Here is a 20,188-nt window from a genome sequence, read left to right as displayed (position 1 = left end):
AGAACCACGAGAAATCGATGTAAAGTGGAGGTAAAAATAACAAGCAGAAACAAAGTGTACCTTATTAAAAGGGATAAGATAACTATCAAGTTTATCAAAGTTATTGTATGAATCATCATACATATGCATTTCCAATTCCCAAATCATTGGTTGGGATATGCCACAAATTCATCAAATAATATGAATTCAATGGGATAACTTTGAAGCTCACTTCAATAAGCACCAAAATTTGCAGATTGTACTTATAATATTCATTAGAAAGAAACCATAAGTATAGTCTAGTAGGAGATTCACTCCTTCGAAATAATAAATTACTTGTGGAATGAAATTCCCAAGACATTTTGGAAAACCTCGTTTAGTCTCATAACTATTCCAATATGTTACTTAGCCAATAATCATACTACTAAATGTGGCATGTTTTCCATTAATATCATGTTTCTCATACATGAAATTTCAATGTATGAACTGAATTCATACTAAATTTTGTTGTGTACAAACTAATTTTTCGGATCTTGATGAATTTAAGATTTGTCATAATGGCCTTGGTTACCCATTATATGGATAATGCGAAAACTTAGTGAAATTTAGTTGGTCACAATTTACAAGTTGCAAAATTCTCAAATCATCAGATTTTATGAGCACCTAATGTGCCATGAGAATTTTTTTTCTAAGTCTCTCACACTCCACTCAAATTACTTGAATTTATTCAAGAAGATACTTGTTGACTATTCAACAACTATCGGGGTCATATAAGTATTTCATGGTATTGATAGACACATCTAGTGGATGGTCTTACATGAGTCTTTAATCTCCACAAATCCATGATTTTACTAAATTAATTGCTCAAATTATCAAATTAAGAGCAAAATATTATATATATTGGTTAAACCAATACTAATATTTTTTTCATGAGCATTCATGATTCTACTAAGTACCTGCGTGTACATACCCAGAATAGTGCAACTAAATTCTTTGTCAAAAGAATCAAACTAATTAAATGACCACTGCAACAAAATTTTGATATACCAACATATTGTTGGAGACATGCGGTCTTACACGCCGTAGATCTAATCTAGATCACTACAGTTGCTTATCATACTGCTTCCCCTTGCAGTAAGTACGTGGAAATCAAACAAGTATTTCCCATCTGCGATAATTCGGTTATATACCGGTATCACCACCCTAGTATACATCATGGGCCCTCACATCAATTTGGGATCTATGTGATAAATAACTAAGGTATAATTGTTTATCCGTCAAATACCTCAAGACCCTAACAGGGAGTTATTGATAGCCCGTACGCTGATTGCATTTGCAATAACGACATTTTTCGGCATTAGGGGGAGATTAGTACCACAAAGAATGCCGATAAATAAATAATAAATGTCATAGACTTTCGAGTCCTTATATTCACGTACTTGAAAATCTAAACGACAAGTTCTGTCATAAATTTGCAACACATTGCAAATCTGCCACATACATTTACTCGTGACAAATATGTCACAAAATCATATTATGCATGCAACCTATGTGCCAAAAGAGTGAAGGTACTTAATGTAACCACTTTCCTCCGAAATGAGAGCAAAAGGGGGAGAAAATTGGTCACATGAGATATAAATTCTCACATGCTTCCGCGGAACAAAGGAAATTATATCCTCAACAAGTAAATGTAGTTCAACCTCAAGTTGAATAACACATAGTGGATGCTCATCATCCAAACCCAGCACAAATGTGCACATAATTTTAAGTGTTGGGACATCGAAACACCTTGACTCCATTGTTATGGGAAATCATGAGGAGTTCAAATATTTTAATCAAATTTCCACAAATCTTATTGATTCAATAGAATCATACAACAAAGACTACATTTTGTCGACAAATATTTATTCTTAAAATTGCTAAAACCTTTGGGGCCCTGAACCAAAGTCCATGGCAGAGTGCCTAATGCACTCATATGTTGGTTCAACTAAGGAGGCAATTGAATAAGAATAGCACTCGCTCAGCAAGAGAGGTATTTACCATCGAAATACCTACTCCTCATAAGCACCTTCCCCCTGGAAGACAAATGACCTTTTTGTTAACAAGAAAAAAACAATGAGGTGGTGAAAAGCGAGGCTTGTAGCACAAGGGTTCACGCAGAGACCCGACATCAATTATATATGATGTAACATACCCTATTGGTATAAGTGGAATTACGTTTCGATACTAATATTATTGGCAGTTATAAATAAACTATCCATTCAGCTGATGGATGTAGTGATTACATAATCATATGTATCACTCAATTTGGATATCTATATTAACGTCCTTAAGAATTATAATCCAAATCCAAAATTAAATCGCAACATATGCGTAATAATACAAAGTCACTCTATGACTTAAAATAGTCAAACACAAATTGTGTGGTACAGTTGACTATAAGAGCTCCTTCTTATAAAGGATTACTCGTACAATGATGATTGCTTATATGTAGTCATAACCAAAATACCTAATTGGATTCTACATGATCTTTGTATATATCAATGCTGTTATCATCAAAGTTTATAATATACATGAAAGGTCCTTGCAATCATATCAAGACGGAGATTTGGTTTGAACCAAGTATTAACCAAGTTTATAACTTGAGTATATTCTTTCGGAATACATATCTATCAGTCTTTACATGTCCATAAAATTTTGGAGAAATTAAATATGGATAAATCAAATTAAAGATACATATGGTCACACTATCACTAACAGGGATACAAATTCATTCATACATTGTAGTAGTGATGAAGTGATATTGGACCTCTTGTTCCATATCTCAATACAAACTACATCATGAATGTGAATTGTGTTGTCAACTTCTTTAAAGTGCAAGCCCCAACTAAACGATTGGTGTAAGTAATATCCTCCGATATATTTAAGGCTCAAATGATCTTGATTAATTCCCTTAGGAATATCAAGATTTGACCATCGTGTAATCTACATTGGCTATAATTATCGATCCCGAAAATGCCATATCATAGACTGAATTCAATGAAAGAGCCTTCTAACTAAGATAACAAAATAGGCTCGACTGACCACATTCAAGATCATGTGGTTAAGATTCAACAGAATCACCCACCATTATCTATCAGATAATACCACTTGTATTGCTCAAATGCATAAGGGTTAAATTAATATTTTTCAAACTAGAAAAATAAACACTTTGCAAACATATCATGTGAAAATCTAATAGATTTATTCACAGTGTTTTACAGATTCCCATACTCATGAATTTAAGTTCATGGATTGGTGTGAGACAACTTTTAGACTTGCAAAGTTCAGGGGGAGTAAACTCCCAAATTATAACCCTTTGATGATCATTAGATCATATATATTGTACTCTTTTTCCCTTAATGAGTTTTCCTAATGGTTTCTCATAAAAGGTTTTTAATGAGACAATATAAATACAAGTGTCTAGATATGCCACATTGCTTTCTCCTTGTTTTTTCCCCATTGGGTTTTAAAGGAGTTTTCGGTGGCACATCATATTGCACTCTTTGCAATATTTATATGTCGTACCTCCTATTTTTCACACTGGGGTTTTTAAAGGAAGTATATAAGGCATATTTATTGATCTCTAAACTCACTAATGAGATTTTTCCTTATCAAGGTTTTGCTCATATGAGTTCTCAAGAGACAATAATCTTTATATGCTGTATTATTTTCTCCTTATTTTTCCAACAGGGTTTAAAGGAGTTTTAACAACATATCACATACGACTCTCCTCATATTTTTTCCAATGGGTTTTTGGGGGAGAGATTCTAAAGATGATAGAGTTTACAAAGAACAACAATGTTTACAAGGGCATCCTCATGGATACGCAAGAAGACTTCAAGACTATACAAGAAGATCTTGAAGATTATACAACGGATTTTCAAGAAACGGCGTTGTCCAAGGGGGAGTGTTAGAAATAGGATTAGCTTAAGTCTTAAGCTAACTAGGCAGTTACTTTTGTCCAACAGCCGTGTCTCTTCGAAGGGACACAACCTTGTAAACTGTCTTTATTGGTGTCTGTTCGCTGGGTATATATATCCCTCAATCATCAATGAAATTAACAGTTCATCTCTCAATACTTTTACTCTAAACAGAGGGTTTCTAAACCTTGTTAGTACCTGAACTTTTTAATCTGCTAATGAGGGTTCATTATGTTTCTCTAAACTTTCTAGTACTAATGCTAATTTTACTGTTGCTTAAGCTGCTTGTCATCACTCGTCAGTGCTAATGCATGGATAAAATTTTAATAATTCTGCACAGCTCACAAAATACATAATATTTTCACAATATTTGCAGATATCTAGTATTAAATTTCAAATGCACGTAGTTAGTTTTATTCAATTTCTTTGTACCCATGCCCCAGATCAATAATATCTCGTACCTTTTGTCTAACCACCGGCGACTTCAATTCTCCAAGAAGCTAGTCGTCCTGGACGCAAAAGATGGTGGGCTTTTCTGGTTGGATCATCTCAATAGTGCCCTCGAGCATCTTGAAGACCTTTCCCATGGAGGGTCGCATCTCAGCACGGTCCTGGAGGCACCAGATGGCTGTGTTCACCATGCGCTCAACCGTGGCCTCGTCTTCGCTGGCTTCCGCTAGGAGGGCTGGGTCGAGGATGTCCTCGATCCGGCGATCTATGTAGCACTTCTCGTAGGCCCACTTGGGGAAGTACCAATCCTCGCTGCCCACTGAATCCTGCCGGAACCCGTAGTTGCGGCGACCGGAGACAATCTCAAGGAGCACCATGCCGAAGCTGTATACGTCGGCCTTGGCCGTGATGGGCTCACAGATGACCCACTCAGGCGCCATATAACCACGGGTACCACGGATCCTGGACATTGTGACCTTCTCTTCTTCCATGCTAGTCAGCTTGGACAACCCGAAGTCGGACAGCTTGGGGCAGAAGTTGTCGTCTAGGAAGATATTCTCCGGCTTGATGTCACAGTGCAGCAGCCACTCCGAGCTGTACTCCTCGTGCAGATACACCACGGCACGCGCCACCCCAAGTGCAATCCGGTGGCGCGTGTTCAGGTCCAGCAGGAGCGGCTGCCGCTGATGATCGTCGCCCTCCCCCGTGGACACCGCAAAGAGGTACTTGTCGAGAGAGCTGTTAGAGAAGAACTCGTTGACGAGCATGAACTGTTCCTTATCCGCGCAGAATCCAAATATGCGCACGACGTTCAGGTGATTCATCCGCGCCATGATGGTCACCTCCCCCCAGAACTCCGCATCACTGCCGCCCACCCCGTGCAACTTCTTCACCGCCACAGCACGACCATCAGGCAGCTCTCCACGGTACACTGTGCCGTACGCGCCGCGGCCCACCACGTTGGTGAAGTTCTTTGTCGCCGTCTTCAGATCCGCGTACGAGTAGTGCGGGATGCCGACGGAGGCAAGCAGACCCTTCTTGAAATTTGTTGTGTTTCTATTAAAAATGCTTACATTCTTCATCTTACCGAAAATCGATCCGGAGGCAACACTGCCTGCGCCAGGATTGTCAATTTTCAATTCATTTTGACCTCCGCTAAAGAAACGCCAACTTGTTTGTGACTTTGCTTGGGATTTCTCTACAACTGCTCTGAGCTCCCGGAGGCGTCCAGCGACGTCATTCATTTCAGGACGCTCGTCATACTCCTCTTTCAGGCAATCTTTTGCAATTTTTGCAATTGCCTCCAGAACCTTCATGTTGCTCTCATTTGCAATGTCTGCATCGAACAACTCTCTTATAGATGTCCGTTTTGCAGAAGCTTTACCAAATGTCTGAATGACCCTCTTTGCCTTGTCAGTTGGTTTTGTTTTGGTAATTAGTTCCACAAGAACAACCCCGAAGCTGTAAACATCACTCTTCACGGTCAGACACCCCTGCTTTGGAAACTCTGGGTCCATATAACCAATACACCCTTTCACATTTATAGTGCATTCAGTGTTGCTGTCTCCCAAGAGAAGCCTAGATATTCCAAAATCTGATATTTTGGCGTGAAAATTATCATCGAGAAGGATATTAGCGGGCTTGATGTCGCAGTGAAGAACAGGGCTGTACATGGAGTGCATGCAGCCTAGGGCTTCCGCACATTCTATAGCAATGTTCAATCTTCTGGCCAAAGAGATTCGAGTATCACCCAAATGAAGCAGGTCACTGAGATTTCCATTGCTAACATGCTCGAGGACCATCATCCCAGCACTTTCCTCAACGCAATACCCAATGAGCCTCACTACATTCTTATGATTGATTTGACTATGAATGACTACCTCTTTAGCGAATTCTTGCAGCGAATCTGAGCGGATATATTTCTTCACTGCAACTGACTGATTATCCTCAAGAACTCCTTTGTAAACCTCTCCAAATCCACCGTTTCCAAGTTTGGTGCTGTAGTTGCTGGTTATTCTCTTAATCTCATCTTCCGAAAAATACTTGATATTATGATTGTTCTTCAATCTCCACTTTGTCTTGTCGGTATCTTGTATCAAGTCTCTAAGCATATTTTCTGGAATCTCTGCTTTCTGTTCCATTTTTGTTGCTAATACAAATTCTCGACACTCAATATATAATGTTAATAACCTATCCACAGAAGTAAGGGTCAATTACAGCAAAATCTGTTGAATTTTAATGGAATACATAAATCCAAGTCGAAAAAAAGATCCATAGAAATGGTCACCTACAAGATTTTTTTCCCTTTCTATCCAATGAATTATTGCCGATAACTTTGCAGTGTAGATAACCTGCCCATGGAAGCAAGCAGTCATTTACAGGAAATTCTGCGAAAATTTGTGGAATATATAAAACCAGGTAAAAAAAATCCATAAGAATGGTCGCCTACAAGAAATTTTTATTTCTATCCAATGTATTGTTGCTTATAATTTTGCAACAGATGTACACTCAGTATATATAATGTTGATAACTTATTCACGGAAATCAGTAGTCATTTACAGGAAAACCTGCCAAATCTATGGTAAATGCAAACCCAAGTCAGAAGAAAAGATCCATTTACATATGAATGGTCACCTATAAAAGCATGAACTAGTTCCCTCTCAACATATACTATATGGGACCCATTCAGAAATATACCACGGTTTTCTTCTGCCCTCTCTCACTTCAATCACATTTCTGTTTGTTTGCTGGCTACTCCAATTCTTGCAGCTTGGCTGTTTGGTGCTTCTTATTTCCTTGATTTTGATAGCTTTTTGAGCTGGTCTCGAAGACAATCCAAGAAAACTAACCTAGCCACCCTCCTTCAAATTTTGAGCTAAGCGCGATGAAAGAGCATATAGTGTGTGCTCAAAGAAATTGTTTCCTTTTACTTGCAAAGAAATTGGTTTTATCCAATGAATAATTTCTGATAATTTTGCAAGTACACAGGTGTATGAAAGAGAATCTACACTAGTGTGAAAAAGGAAGGATTAAGCATTGTCTCTTCAATGTACCTGAGGATCAACGGGAGCTGCCACCACCCCAAGATCCAGCAGCAAGCCTCCAACCCAGCAATAAATTGGATAATCCCCACAAATCCAAATCCAGATCCAGCACGAACCACCTTGGCTCTTGCTAATATCCCCTAGTGCGCATAGATCAAGCTGCACCTTGGCAGCGAATGGGAGTGGCAAACTATCACAGATCTATCTAATACCTGCGTATATCTCACTCTGGTCAACGGGACTGTGCACTTCAGCACGCGGCTGCTGCACAGCGTCAGAGTAGTGTACGATAAATAATTGCCATACTTCAGAGAGCCCAGACAAGGCCTTTTTCAATTTTTAACTACATGCTGCAAGTGAGGATTTGGCAGAAGAGAGCCAAAGACGGAAGACACGGAGAAAGAACACCGGAACAAGAGAGGCGATTTACACAAAATAACCTTTTGTTGCAACTATAGCACAGACTGATCCTCCGGGCAAACTATTTCACCCATATAACTCTTTTGTGTGGCGCCCCTCCCATGGGCGTCACACATGGCAGTGTGGCGCCCGTACCTGCGGCGCCACTTTCCCAGCCGACGTGGCGCCCTCGACGCTGAGCTGGTGCGCCGATCCGACGTGGCAGGATGGCGCCACACTACTCTTTATATATAATGTCTGTCTACAAATAATAGAAGATTGTGGTAGCTCAATCGGATGAAGCCTTTGCTTCCCATTCCTAGGTCATGAGTTTGAACCTCCTGACCACCCGAATTTATTTTTATTTTTAAAAATTATGCTAGACATTGTAGTATGTTTAAAACATGAAATCTAGTCTCGTACTGTTTTGTAGAGTTTTTTTTATCTTCTCTTACTTGCAAACTGAATAAACTAGTAAAATGAAATTGGAACAATCCCAGGTCAATTACTTCAGTATCATATCTTTCCTCTGCTTCTTCACCGCTAGCTCGAGCAGGTAGACATCTTCAGATGCTCCCTCAAGTTCCAGCCTCACTTACCCATGGCAATAGTAAACCAAGACAAATTGTCATCTTATTTTCCTAGCGCTGTCATTTTTTGAGCTTAATTACTAACGATATGCTGATGTGAATAAGCAAGTCATTGCTACTTGAAGAAAATAATCTGCTACCAATACTTGCATTTACATAAAGGAGCTAGACAGGGTTAACTGAACACACTAGTGATAAGCTACTGAAAACTTTAGCCATCTGCAAGCAACAGTACTGTCAACATCTAACCATGGATTATTTGTCAACATTATTGAACAATACATAAGTATCATCGGTATTTTTGGGATGTCCCGTTTGAGGCCAAACCAATGTGTTCACATGAATGTTAGATTCTCAAAGGAAAAACAATGCTCTTTATACACTTTCTTTGCACAAATGTGTCCCTGTACACTCAGTATTACTGTGGTATATACAGCCTTGAATATTATCTGGATGGTTTCTTGATGTAGTAAGAATCTGCAATATGCATGGATATAACTAAAATGGTTTTCGTATAACCGACTCTGGAGTGCAATTTTTATGCATTGTAATTGTCATCATTAAAACTATAAAAGCTTCTATATTGCAACTCATAGTAGTAGTTCAACTGTGTATCTATTTTACTGACTAGAACAAACTGAAATGGCTTCATAGTAATTACATCACTCAATTCATTTTTTTTTCATCAAGAAATCAGCTCAATTCATTTATCAACTTGTTTCTCTCCTTGAGCAGCAAGAGGAGTTGATGGGTAGGAGTCAATGGGTTGGATAAATCGATGGAGATTATGTGTAAGTTCTCGGAGCAAGACGCACAGCGGTCCAACACCTTCTTCCACCACCCATGGCGGTACTACTTTTTCCCCTTTTCCGCTGTGACATAGCCTAGTTTCTCATGGTGCCAACTAGCTTGCCTCTGTGTAATGCGCCATTGTTTTCCAACTTATTAGTATGTGTTCTGTGCCAATACATGGTTGAGACTGAGCTGAAAATGTGGCAACCTTTTTGTTTGCATACTGGAGATTGTTGGGTCGCTGGACATGAAGCAAAGGACGTGACCATGGAAGCCATGCCACAAGGTAATCTTGTGTTGCGCTAGTTCGAACCAACTTTTTTCTGTTCTCTAATCTGCTCTCGCTGATTCTTGTTGCCATGAGGAAGCTGCTGAGCATCAGACCAAGGTGATCCCGCTCAACGTCAATCATGTATCTAGTAAAGATAGGTACGATACAAACACATTCCTTAGCCTGCTACACAGACAGAGCATTCTTGTTATGGATTTGGATCCACTCAAAGCAACCATTGATTTTTTGTCGAGGCATGTAAAAGCCGTCAAATTTTTGGTGCTCGAGCTAAGCAATTTGTCAAGCCATGTCATTACCATGCATATTTTGTTAGTTTATTCAGTTTAGCGGTGAAGAAGCAGAGGAAAGATATGATATTGAAGTAATTGACCTGGGATTGTTCCAATTTCATTTTACTAGTTTATTCAGTTTGCAAGCAAGAGAAGATAAAAAAAAAACTATACAAAACAGTACGAGGCTAGATTTCATGTTTTAAACATACTACAATGTCTAGCATAATTTTTAAAAATAAAAATAAATTCGGCTGATGAGGAGGTTTGAACTCATGACCTAGGACTGGGAAGCAAAGGCTTCATCCGATACAAACACATTCCTTAGCCTGCTACACAGACAGAGCATTCTTGTTATGGATTTGGATCCACTCAAAGCAACCATTGATTTTTTGTCGAGGCATGTAAAAGCCGTCAAATTTTTGGTGCTCGAGCTAAGCAATTTGTCAAGCCATGTCATTACCATGCATATTTTGTTAGTTTATTCAGTTTAGCGGTGAAGAAGCAGAGGAAAGATATGATATTGAAGTAATTGACCTGGGATTGTTCCAATTTCATTTTACTAGTTTATTCAGTTTGCAAACAAGAGAAGATAAAAAAAAACTCTACAAAACAGTACGAGGCTAGATTTCATGTTTTAAACATACTACAATGTCTAGCATAATTTTTAAAAATAAAAATAAATTCGGCTGATGAGGAGGTTTGAACTCATGACCTAGGACTGGGAAGCAAAGGCTTCATCCGATTGAGCTACCACAGTCTTCTATTATCTGTAGACAGACACTATATATAAAGAGTAGTGTGGCGCCCCTCCCATGGGCACCACACATCCTGCCACGTCGGATCGGCGCACCAGCTCAGCGTCGAGGGCGCCACGTCGGCTGGGAGAGTGGCGCCGCAGGCACGGGCGCCACACTGCCATGTGTGGCGTCCATGGGAAGGACGCCACACAAAAGGGTTAGATGGGTGAAATAGTTTACCCGGAGGGTCAGTCTGTGCTATAGTTGCAACAAAGGGTTATTTTTGTGTAAATCGCCAACAAGAGACGAAAGTACGTACTTCAAAGAATTGCATATGTGATAGCGGTAACGAAAGTACGTACTTCAAAGAATTGCATATGTGATAGCGATAACTAGGGATGTAAATGGTACGGATAATTTTCTCTCCGAATTCGAATCCGTCTCCATTTTTGAGGATATGGTATACATTTTTAGAAATCCAACGGATATAGGTATGGATGCGGATAGTGATCAACCGAATATCCGACAGATATAGTACCGGATATGGTATTGATACTATCCGATGAATACAAATTATCCGCCATTTTTTTAGAATTGTCCGAGATTCATAAAGAGGATAATCCAATAAATTAGCCTAACCCTAAATATTTAGACAGTATAGTTAGTTCATGACAGAAATATGTATGCTATTAGGATTCAATTTGCTTTGTTGTACGAAACAAGTGTGTACATTTAGCTATAGTCTACAATTACAAAAAAAAAATACATTAAAAACTTACTTCTGTTTTTATGTGTATATTTATTTAATAATCCATTTTCGATCCGAGTCGATCCGAATTCGCTTCATATCCGTAATCCGATATAATCCGCATCCGATCATTATCCGCTTCAATCTAAATCCGTCACAAAAATATGGTAAAGAATATGGTAATAGCAATATACGATCTGATCCGATCCGCTTACATCCTAGCGGTACCAGAACTCATTGTGAACTTTTTAATCTGGCAATGAGGATTCAATCTACAAATAGAAGAATTGTGTGTGAATCAGTTTCCAGTCAAATACATTTTTTTGATAACGGAGACGATTCGTTACTTAAAATATTTAAGTATTACATACGGCCTCTGCATAACAAATTAACAAGGACGCAGACAACCGCACACCAATGAATGTACGAAAAACGTATGAAACGATCCATCACAAGAAATAAAAAAACATCAGGAGACTAACACCATGGGGTGAGTAGGACCTGCAATACCTTTCTGCATCTTCCTAGTTTGCTGATGATCCATTATTCAGCCTTCTTACAAACATAGCTAACTGATTAGTTTGCTGGCATAGAAGTAAAAGTGGTTAAAATTAGTCTCATATCATTATGGAAACTTAACATTTTTTGACCTTTTATCCGATTTAAGATGTACTACTACAATGTATTGTTCGAGATGCACAAACATTTCTGGATCGGGATGCATGTCCGTATAGGAAGCACGACCCCTACTTCATGCTGATGCACGATGTTATTGGAATTCTCAGGTTCTCGTCGATTCAGAAGTGCACCGTCTCCATGAGGATGCTTGCATACGGAGCACCTGCTAACACACAGGACGACTACCTTCGCATTAGTGAGTCTACTGTCATTGAGTGCATGTACAAGTTTTGTCGAGCTATGGTGGTAAAGTTTGGTAAATACTACTTGAGAGTGCTAACTGAAGAAGAAACTGCAAGGATCATGACTCAAAATGCTGCGAGAGGATTTCCTATGATGCTTGGAAGCATCGATTATATGCATTGGTCATGGAAGAACTACTTGTTTGCTTGGCAAGGTATATACAAAGGGTGTTATGGATATTGCAGTGTGGTGCTTGAAGCTGTGCCAGTCCGCCAGATTGTGACCTATGGATTTGGCATTCTTTCTTTTGCATGGGGGATCACACAATGACATCAACGTGTTGCAGGGATCTCCGGTGTTCAGCAAACTAGTGGAAGGTCATGATGCACCATGCAACTATGAGATCAATGGCCAGCAATATACCAAAGGCTCCGTCGCAAAAAGAATATACCAAAGGTTATTATCTAGCCGATGGTATATATCTAAAATGGGCAAATTTTGTCAAAACAATCCCAGATCCATCAGGTCAAAAGAATTGCCACTTTTCTTCACGATAGGAGCCTTGCAGAAAGGATGTCAAGCGGTCATTTGGTGTGCTTGAAGCTCAATTTTCTATTGTTCGGTACCTGCTCTAAGCTGGTCTCACGACCAAATATGGAAGGTGATGCAGGCTTGTGTGATCATGCACAACATGATCATGGAGAATGACCGCAAGAATCGGGGCAGGACACATGTTGATCCCTATGAGTGTCAGTGCCCTCTTGCGGAGGTTAATCATGACGTGTCTGCAGATTTTGTTGATTTCCTGGCATGCACGCAGAGATCCGTGACATCAATGTTCACCAGCAACTTCAAAAGGATCTCGTTGAGCATCTGTGGAGGGTCAAATGATTATCAGCAAATGCTTGATCTAGCCGATGATCTCGACATTGTACCGCGCTCGGTGCCATCGCCAGCACCGCCAACCCGCTCTACACCACGCGGGAGATCGCCAAGCAGGCCGCCGACGCCCGCGTCAAGCTCCTCATCACCGCACCCGACCTCCTCCCCACCGTCGCCAGCCTCAACCTCTCCGTCATCCTCCTCGACTATTATAAAAGCAACAAGCAAATAACGAAGAACGATAAAGGAAAAAACAGCGGAGACACAAGATTTAACGTGGAAAACTCCTTTCAACATAGAAGGGGAAAAACCACGGGCACCAGGCAGCAAAAGTTCACTATATCGGGGAGTGTTTACAAACGCCGTGGGTTATCTTATAATCTGATCAACCCTAGCCGGCGGCTTACAAGATGTATATATAGGCGGTGCCAACGATTCGTACCATACCGGGGGGGGGGGGCCTCGCTCCGCTCGTCAGAAGTTAGCCTCCCTTTAGTATATGAATTTGGATCACAATACAACATCGACTCCGACGACCTCCCTACGTCCCCACCCGTCCCCGCAACCCCGAACGTCACCGGCTACTCCGTCCTCGTCTCCAGCGTCGACGAGACCGCATAGCGCCGCCCGCCGACAAAGCAGAGCGACCAAGTGAAAAAAATAGCGTGCTATAACAAAATAGCGCGCGTCTAAAAATACGCTATTAGCATGCTATTAACGCGAATAGCGTGTTATAGTGCCGAAATAACGTAGCGTCGGCTCTCCAGATATGCTATAGCGTGCTATTAGCGTTAGAATAGCGCGTTATTTTTTTTTGCATGAGAGCGACACGGGCCGCGCTGTTCTACTCCTCGGGCACCACGGGGGAGAGCAAGGGGGGTCATCCTCACGCACCGCAACTTCATCGCGACCTCCACTATGACCACATCCGACCAAGATCAGCGCGGGGATGGCGCCAACGTGTGCCTCTGCTTCCTGCCCATGTTCCACATCTTCGGCCTCTCCGTCATCACCTTCGCACAGCTGCAGCGCGGCAACACCGTCGTCGTCATGTCCAGCTTCGCCATGGACACCGTCATGCGGGCCGTCCAGCGGTACCGCGTCACCCACCTCTTGTGCGTGCCGCCGGTGATGATCGCGCTCGCCAAGCAGGGGATGAGCGGGAGGCACGATCTCAGCTCGCTCAGGTTCATCTTGTCTGCTGCCGCGCCGCTCGGCAAGGACGTCATGGAGGTCGTGGCCAAAAACTTCCCAAACGCCGACATTGTGCAGGTATGCGGTCACTTATTACAACTTCGGAGTATACTCCACAATATCGATGTGAACCGAGGGTACGTGTACCAATCTTTGTAGCCAATTTCAAAACTAATCTCAAGCGGTTAACTGATTTCCTGCGCACTGCTTAGGGCATGTACAATGGTGATAACTCAGCTATCTGTAAGAGGTAGTTATAGGTGATTTTGGTGATGCGGAGGAAAGAGAATGAGGAGAGAGAAGTAGGTTGTCTGTAAAGTTCTGTAGGCTTCTTACAGACAGCTTACAGACACCATTTTTGTTGTTGTATGAATGGTGTCTATAACTTATACTCACGTATAGCTATGACTAAAAATAGATAACTACACTGTTGATATCATTGTCTGTAGATGACATGGAGTAGTATTACAGATACCAAGTTATGGGTTATGGAGAGAGGAGGGTTGTGTAAGCAAAAAAAATATGTTTTTCTAACTTACCTATATGGTGGATACCCAAAACTGTTTTGCTTATTTGGGAACAATTCCCACTACTTTCCAACATATAGCATACATCCTTCCAACTAACTATAAATTTCTACACGAAATATGGCACCACCATCTTCATTGAAGCCACCACCACACCATTGTCTCTCCCGTACCCTCTTGAAATCAAGATTTGGTAATGAAGCACCTCCAAGTAAGGTTGGCCCTTCTCATCTAGACCAATTTGATACATGAACATGATCTTTTGCTCACTCTCAAGCCTCTTGACCAACTCATCATTTTCCACCTTCGTCTTCATGATCTCAGCCTTCTTCTCCTCAGCCGCTGCCCTTCTCTCCTTGGCCCCCACTCTCGTCTCCACGGCATCCTTCCTCTCTTCAATTTCTTTGGTCCCCAACTCCCGTCTTTCGGAGGCGAGCTCATTCCTCATCGCCACCATTGTTCTCCAGTGACTCATTGTACAAATTGTCACATCCTTTTTCCCTCATCTCTTTAGCTTTATTTCTCTCATCGGGCCTCTTTCTAGTTACATACTAAATACCCAGGAGTGGGACTGCTTGAGCCTTCATCAACGGTGTCAAAAGCCAATCATTCCCCAGCCGAGGTAGATGGGGTTTTCCTCTTGCTTGGGATTTTGCTGGTGGAGCAGTTCTTCCGTTTCTCATCATTCTCAAGAAGAACCCAACAATGGTCTAAAGTGAAATATTTGCCCACCTTTCTTATTTGGTTTTCTCATGAATAGAGTTTCATCAATGTTCTACAAATAAAAGAACCAAGTAAGCATAATAGAACCAACTTGAGCATAAAAGAACCAAGTTATGCATACAAAAAAATTAGATATTCTGCATAGTTGATCTTGATCATTAGTCCCAGTTGGATTGATACAGTCAACTTGAGCCAAGCAACACGGCCATTTAAAAATGTTGGTGTTGATGTTTTGCAAACGGTGTTGGAGAGAAAGGTGAGTCCTTTCCCTCTTGGAGTGAAGTCAGTTTTGGTCATGGAAACACTCCCAATATGATTTGATTTGTTGTTCATTCCCCGCGATGGGATCTATACCAATACACCTACATGAATTGCACGAGGCCTCATCTTCTTTCTTAGTGAATTTAGCAGAGGACGTGAGCATAGCCCAGTGGTTGGGGTCATAGTTGTGCACCCCAATGACCAGAGTTCGAATCCTGTCAGGAACGAATTTCTGGAATTCTCACGCCGAGGTCCCGCTTCTACTATATCATTTAGTGTCTAGTTCCTCCTAGCACTAATTTATCTAGTTTCAAAAAAAAAAGACTCCTCGCACCACCCTTCGCGGAGTTGATTCACTGACAAAACCCTCACCATCTTCCTCACCAACAAAACCATCTTCATCATCTTGTGGAAATTCTTATGATACAACATCACCTTGTGGAAATTCTTATGATGCAACATCATCTTGTGCAAATTCTTTTCATGGTGTTTCTTGTGATGCAAATGGTGACGTAATATACGGTGCATCACCACAAGGGAAAGGGAGAAAGGCATCTTCATCTGTATACTATATGCAAAGGCAAATAAATTAGAAAGTACATAGATAAATTTCTATGCCAAGAAATTCCAATCAATCTACTAAATTATACATGCTTATGAAACTTTAATCAATGAACCGATGCAATTTCAATCAATGTATACGCCTATGCAATTTAAATGAATCTACTAACTTATAACATATATAGACCAATGTTGGCATAAAAACTATATCATGAAATGAACTGTGCATTTGCCTAAAATTTAGTACATATTCACACTCTAATGAAATTTAGTATAAAAAGTTTGAAATTTCTCTTGCCTTGCGGCCATTTGGCCGAACACCACGAGTGCACCGCCGGCGAGAGCGGTGCGCAACGAAGTTGTAGGCACCATTGGCGGCATGGGTTCTGATGTAGCTCGAGGAGGTGCATGCCTTCATGGCCGGAGCAGGTTGGGAGGGATCAGAGGAGGATTGTGGGAGGTGTGTGAGGCCGTCCATGGCATGGTGGCATGGTCGGGCGACCACGGCGGGACGAGGCAAAATTTCGGTTTGGCTCTCCCGCCCAATTTTCTGCACATATGGGTCTTTGGCTGGTCTTACCGATATATGGGTATTTGGGGTCAAATTTTGGGTTAAGTTCCAAAAAAATAAGGGTATGGAACCACTTTTGGTTATGTTGTTGAAGCAGTTTTCTTTTGCCTCATTACCCATTAAAAAGAAGTTTTTGGCTAAGATTTCCACCTTTTGGTAAGCTATTGGAGATGCTCGTATCATGTAGTACTATGCCTTTATTCTCTTGTTCACATGTTATATTGTGTGTTGTGGTCCTCTGGCAGGGCTATGGTATGACCGAGACTTGTGGGATGATATCATTTGAATTCCCAACAAATGGGAAGGCTCGTCGATTTGGGTCAACTGGAGCGCTTGCCAGTGGTGTTGAAGGAAAAGTTGTCGATGTAGAGACACTAAGACATCTGCCACCGAATCAACTAGGAGAAATTTGTGTACGGGGACCACATATAATGCAAGGTAAAGATCTAGTTCTTGTACCATGTCTTCTGGACCAAACAGTCATGCATCATTTGCTTGATCAACAATGACATAATACTAACCTTAGTGTAAATGATGTTACCATGAAACTTTAGTAATTGGTGGTATTTTTAGTTAAACAACGAGGTAAAAAAATGAAATGTTTTTCTTTCACATGTTTATTGACAATGTACCTGGTGATTTTATTTAACATGAAACTCTAGTGATCATGAAGAAACTATTATTTACATTTCTATACTATTTTGCACCAACAAGAAATTTTCCAATATTTTAAGTCCTAAAGGGAGTATTGGGGCATCACTTCTTTACAATCATTGAGTATTGAGTCAATTTTCTCTAGGGTATTTCAACAATGTGCAAGCTACTGACTTCACAATCAAGCAAGGGTGGTTGCATACCGGTGATCTTGGATACTTTGACGAAGAAGGCCAGCTTTATGTTGTTGATAGACTTAAAGAGCTGATTAAGTACAAAGGTTTCCAGGTACACTACAGAAATACTTGTATTTTTCTCTAGCGGTAGATGGAATCTTGAGATAAAATACATGAACCATAACTAGAAGAATACATCGCAGTTGTGCTTTGGCCTTCATCACCTAGACAAGCTAATGTTTGTTTTTAATAAACAGGTTTAGTACTAATTGATGAAGATTTGGCAACTAAATGTGTGAGGAACGTCTGTTGATCAGTTTCAACATAGTTAGGGTCCATTTAATATTTAATGCGTGCCTGCTGCGGCGCTCTTAATGTAAGGGTTCATTGACAAAAATAAACTGAGATTATCTGCTTGAAGTGCTTAAGGTTAAGCACAAGTTTACTGGCTGGCGTGAAGAGAATGAGGGAGCAGATACAGGTGATTTTCTGAAGAAAGATACTTCCGCCGTTTCATGAAGGTTGTCTGAGATTTGTCAAATTTTAGATGTAATAGCATCTAGATATATCTAAATTTTGACAAATCTCAGACAATCTTCATGGGATAGAGAAAGTAGAAACAATGAGCAGAAAGGCTTTTGTTTACTCGTTGGCCAACATTGAATTTCGTATTATAAAGTACAGTTCGAGGAATACAAATTGCAGGCATGATCTTTACGACAAAAATGGTCATATACACACCGAAATCATGAATGGAGCACTAGCTCCATGGAGCCATTTAAAAAAAAAATACGACATTTCTAAGTTCCAAAAAATTCAGAACAAAAACCCTAAGTGCGGATAATGTTGAACTTTACCAGTGTGCAAAATCTTAATTAAACATTCGTTGTATTCTAAGCTACATAGAACTGGCAATCTGACAATTTTTCAAGTTTTGAAAATGTGCATTGTTCACCTTACCTAGATCCACACATTTGAGATTTTTTACTTAACCTAAAATACAACACATTTTGGATTGTTTTTGCGAAAATTAGTAGGTTTCACCATTGAGAATTTTTATTCTGATTTTCTTGAAACTTTCAAATTCCTAATTCGAATATTTCAACAAAAGATCTTCCTATAACTCGGGAGCCATTTGTCCATGCCCCATATACACAGCAATATTTAGTATACTGCTTTTCTCTGTTCAATATGTAGTCAAACGGCCCAAACATCGCTGATGTGGTGTTCCATGAGTCCATGACTTCAAGACATTAAAGTTTCGCCAAAAAAAAAACTTTTTAACAAAAGTCCTATTTGTCTGTACTTGAGCATGATAGTCTTTTGTGTTCTCTGAATAGTAACCTTTTTGTGCTAGTACCCAACCTGATTCTCGCGATAGGAACTCATCCTTTTGCACTATTGTTTTCTTGATCATTTTTGTTTTTTTAACTTGTAGATTGCACCTGCTGAGCTTGAAGGATTACTTTTGTCTCATCCAGAGATTCTAGATGCTGTCGTTATCCCGTATGTTGCACTTCTTAAAATTTATTTAATTGTCTCTAGCAGCTTTTGAGTACAAAATTTTGCATCCCCGTCGGTTTGGGCTCGTTTATCAGCTATTTCTTATCTCTTGACTTGAAGCTGTGCTTGTTTCAAGGTTTCCTGATACTGAAGCAGGCGAAGTTCCTATCGCCTATGTTGTGCGATCACCTTCCAGTTCATTGATTGAAGTTGATGTCCAGAAATTTATTGAAAGTCAGGTGAGGCTGACTACAGACTCTGCTAAACTTTGACCGTGCAGTACCTGTAGTGGAACACCATCACTAGCATAAAACATGCCTCAACTGCGTACTGCCCATGGTAATGCACTTGTAATTTTTAAATTTACATCACATCTCAGGTCGCATACTACAAAAGGTTGAAGAGGGTTACCTTTGTGGAGAGCGTACCAAAGTCAGCTTCAGGCAAGATTTTGAGAAGAGAGCTCATCGCCCAAGTCAGATCGGAACAAGCCAGATCATCCAAGCTATAGCAAATCTACTGCATGAGCAAATCTTGCTGCTAAATTTAAAACTTCACATATGTGCAATGTTAGGAGGTTTACAAATTCCTGAATCGCAGCTTTCACTTTTGTGCACCATGTGTGATGCAACACGAATGTGAATCTCAACATTGTACAGAAGTTTGCTTGTGACATTGTTCCTATCTATACAAAGAATGCAAAGAATGAAAGAATATGAACAGTTACGGCTATACGTATTCTACATCTAGAATGTATATGTGCCAATTCAGTCGAATCGTAAGTATCCCTGTGCTCATGCGCCAAAAAAATTGGCCACTGGAAATCATGCGAAAACCGAACGTTATCTTTCCAAATATGCTGAAGGGCAGAAGCGGAATTGTGCCTGAGATTTAGTCTCGGGATACTTGCAATCTTAGAGATGGCTAGAACTTTTTTAACGTCTCTCTGTTGCGCCTATCATCTTCGTGCTTGGCATCACTGCTTCGTCGTCTTCGTTACTGGCAGGAGG

The 20,188-nt window shown here is 40.4% G+C and overlaps 2 protein-coding genes across 3 annotated transcripts; one reads left to right on the top strand and one right to left on the bottom strand.

The window, feature by feature from the left end:
- Window positions 1-4,312: 4,312 nt before the first annotated feature.
- LOC124684316 (G-type lectin S-receptor-like serine/threonine-protein kinase LECRK3) lies at window positions 4,313-7,831 on the bottom strand. Of its 2 annotated transcripts, none has more exons than XM_047218660.1 (3): window positions 7,445-7,831; window positions 6,679-6,742; window positions 4,313-6,581 (listed from the first exon to the last, which is right to left on the bottom strand). In XM_047218660.1, the coding sequence occupies exon 3, from the start codon at window positions 6,530-6,532 to the stop codon at window positions 4,442-4,444; it is 2,091 nt and encodes a 696-aa protein (XP_047074616.1). In that variant the 5' UTR covers window positions 6,533-6,581; window positions 6,679-6,742; window positions 7,445-7,831; the 3' UTR covers window positions 4,313-4,441. The 2 variants fall into 2 exon arrangements, with proteins under 2 accessions (XP_047074616.1, XP_047074615.1); XM_047218659.1 differs by having other exon boundaries at window positions 6,683-6,742.
- A 6,015-nt stretch (window positions 7,832-13,846) lies between these two features.
- LOC124684315 (4-coumarate--CoA ligase-like 1) lies at window positions 13,847-19,860 on the top strand. Its single transcript, XM_047218658.1, has 6 exons — window positions 13,847-14,280; window positions 17,091-17,283; window positions 17,645-17,787; window positions 19,114-19,181; window positions 19,315-19,417; window positions 19,558-19,860. The coding sequence occupies exons 1-6, from the start codon at window positions 13,927-13,929 to the stop codon at window positions 19,687-19,689; spliced, it is 993 nt and encodes a 330-aa protein (XP_047074614.1). The 5' UTR covers window positions 13,847-13,926; the 3' UTR covers window positions 19,690-19,860.
- The last annotated feature ends 328 nt before the right edge of the window (window positions 19,861-20,188 follow it).

Source organism: Lolium rigidum, chromosome 1 (assembly GCF_022539505.1).
Source record: "Lolium rigidum isolate FL_2022 chromosome 1, APGP_CSIRO_Lrig_0.1, whole genome shotgun sequence".
Lineage (NCBI taxonomy): Eukaryota > Viridiplantae > Streptophyta > Magnoliopsida > Poales > Poaceae > Lolium > Lolium rigidum.
This window is presented reverse-complemented; position numbering and strand designations above follow the sequence as displayed.

Coding starts and splice junctions, on each gene's coding strand:
- LOC124684316 (XM_047218660.1), bottom strand. CDS start 6,532: ATGGAACAGAAAGCAGAGATTCCAGAAAATATGCTTAGAGACTTGATA.
- LOC124684315 (XM_047218658.1), top strand. CDS start 13,927: ATGACCACATCCGACCAAGATCAGCGCGGGGATGGCGCCAACGTGTGC. Junction 17,284..17,644: donor GGGACCACATATAATGCAAG/GTAAAGATCTAG, acceptor AATTTTCTCTAG/GGTATTTCAACAATGTGCAA. Junction 19,418..19,557: donor AGAAATTTATTGAAAGTCAG/GTGAGGCTGACT, acceptor ATCACATCTCAG/GTCGCATACTACAAAAGGTT.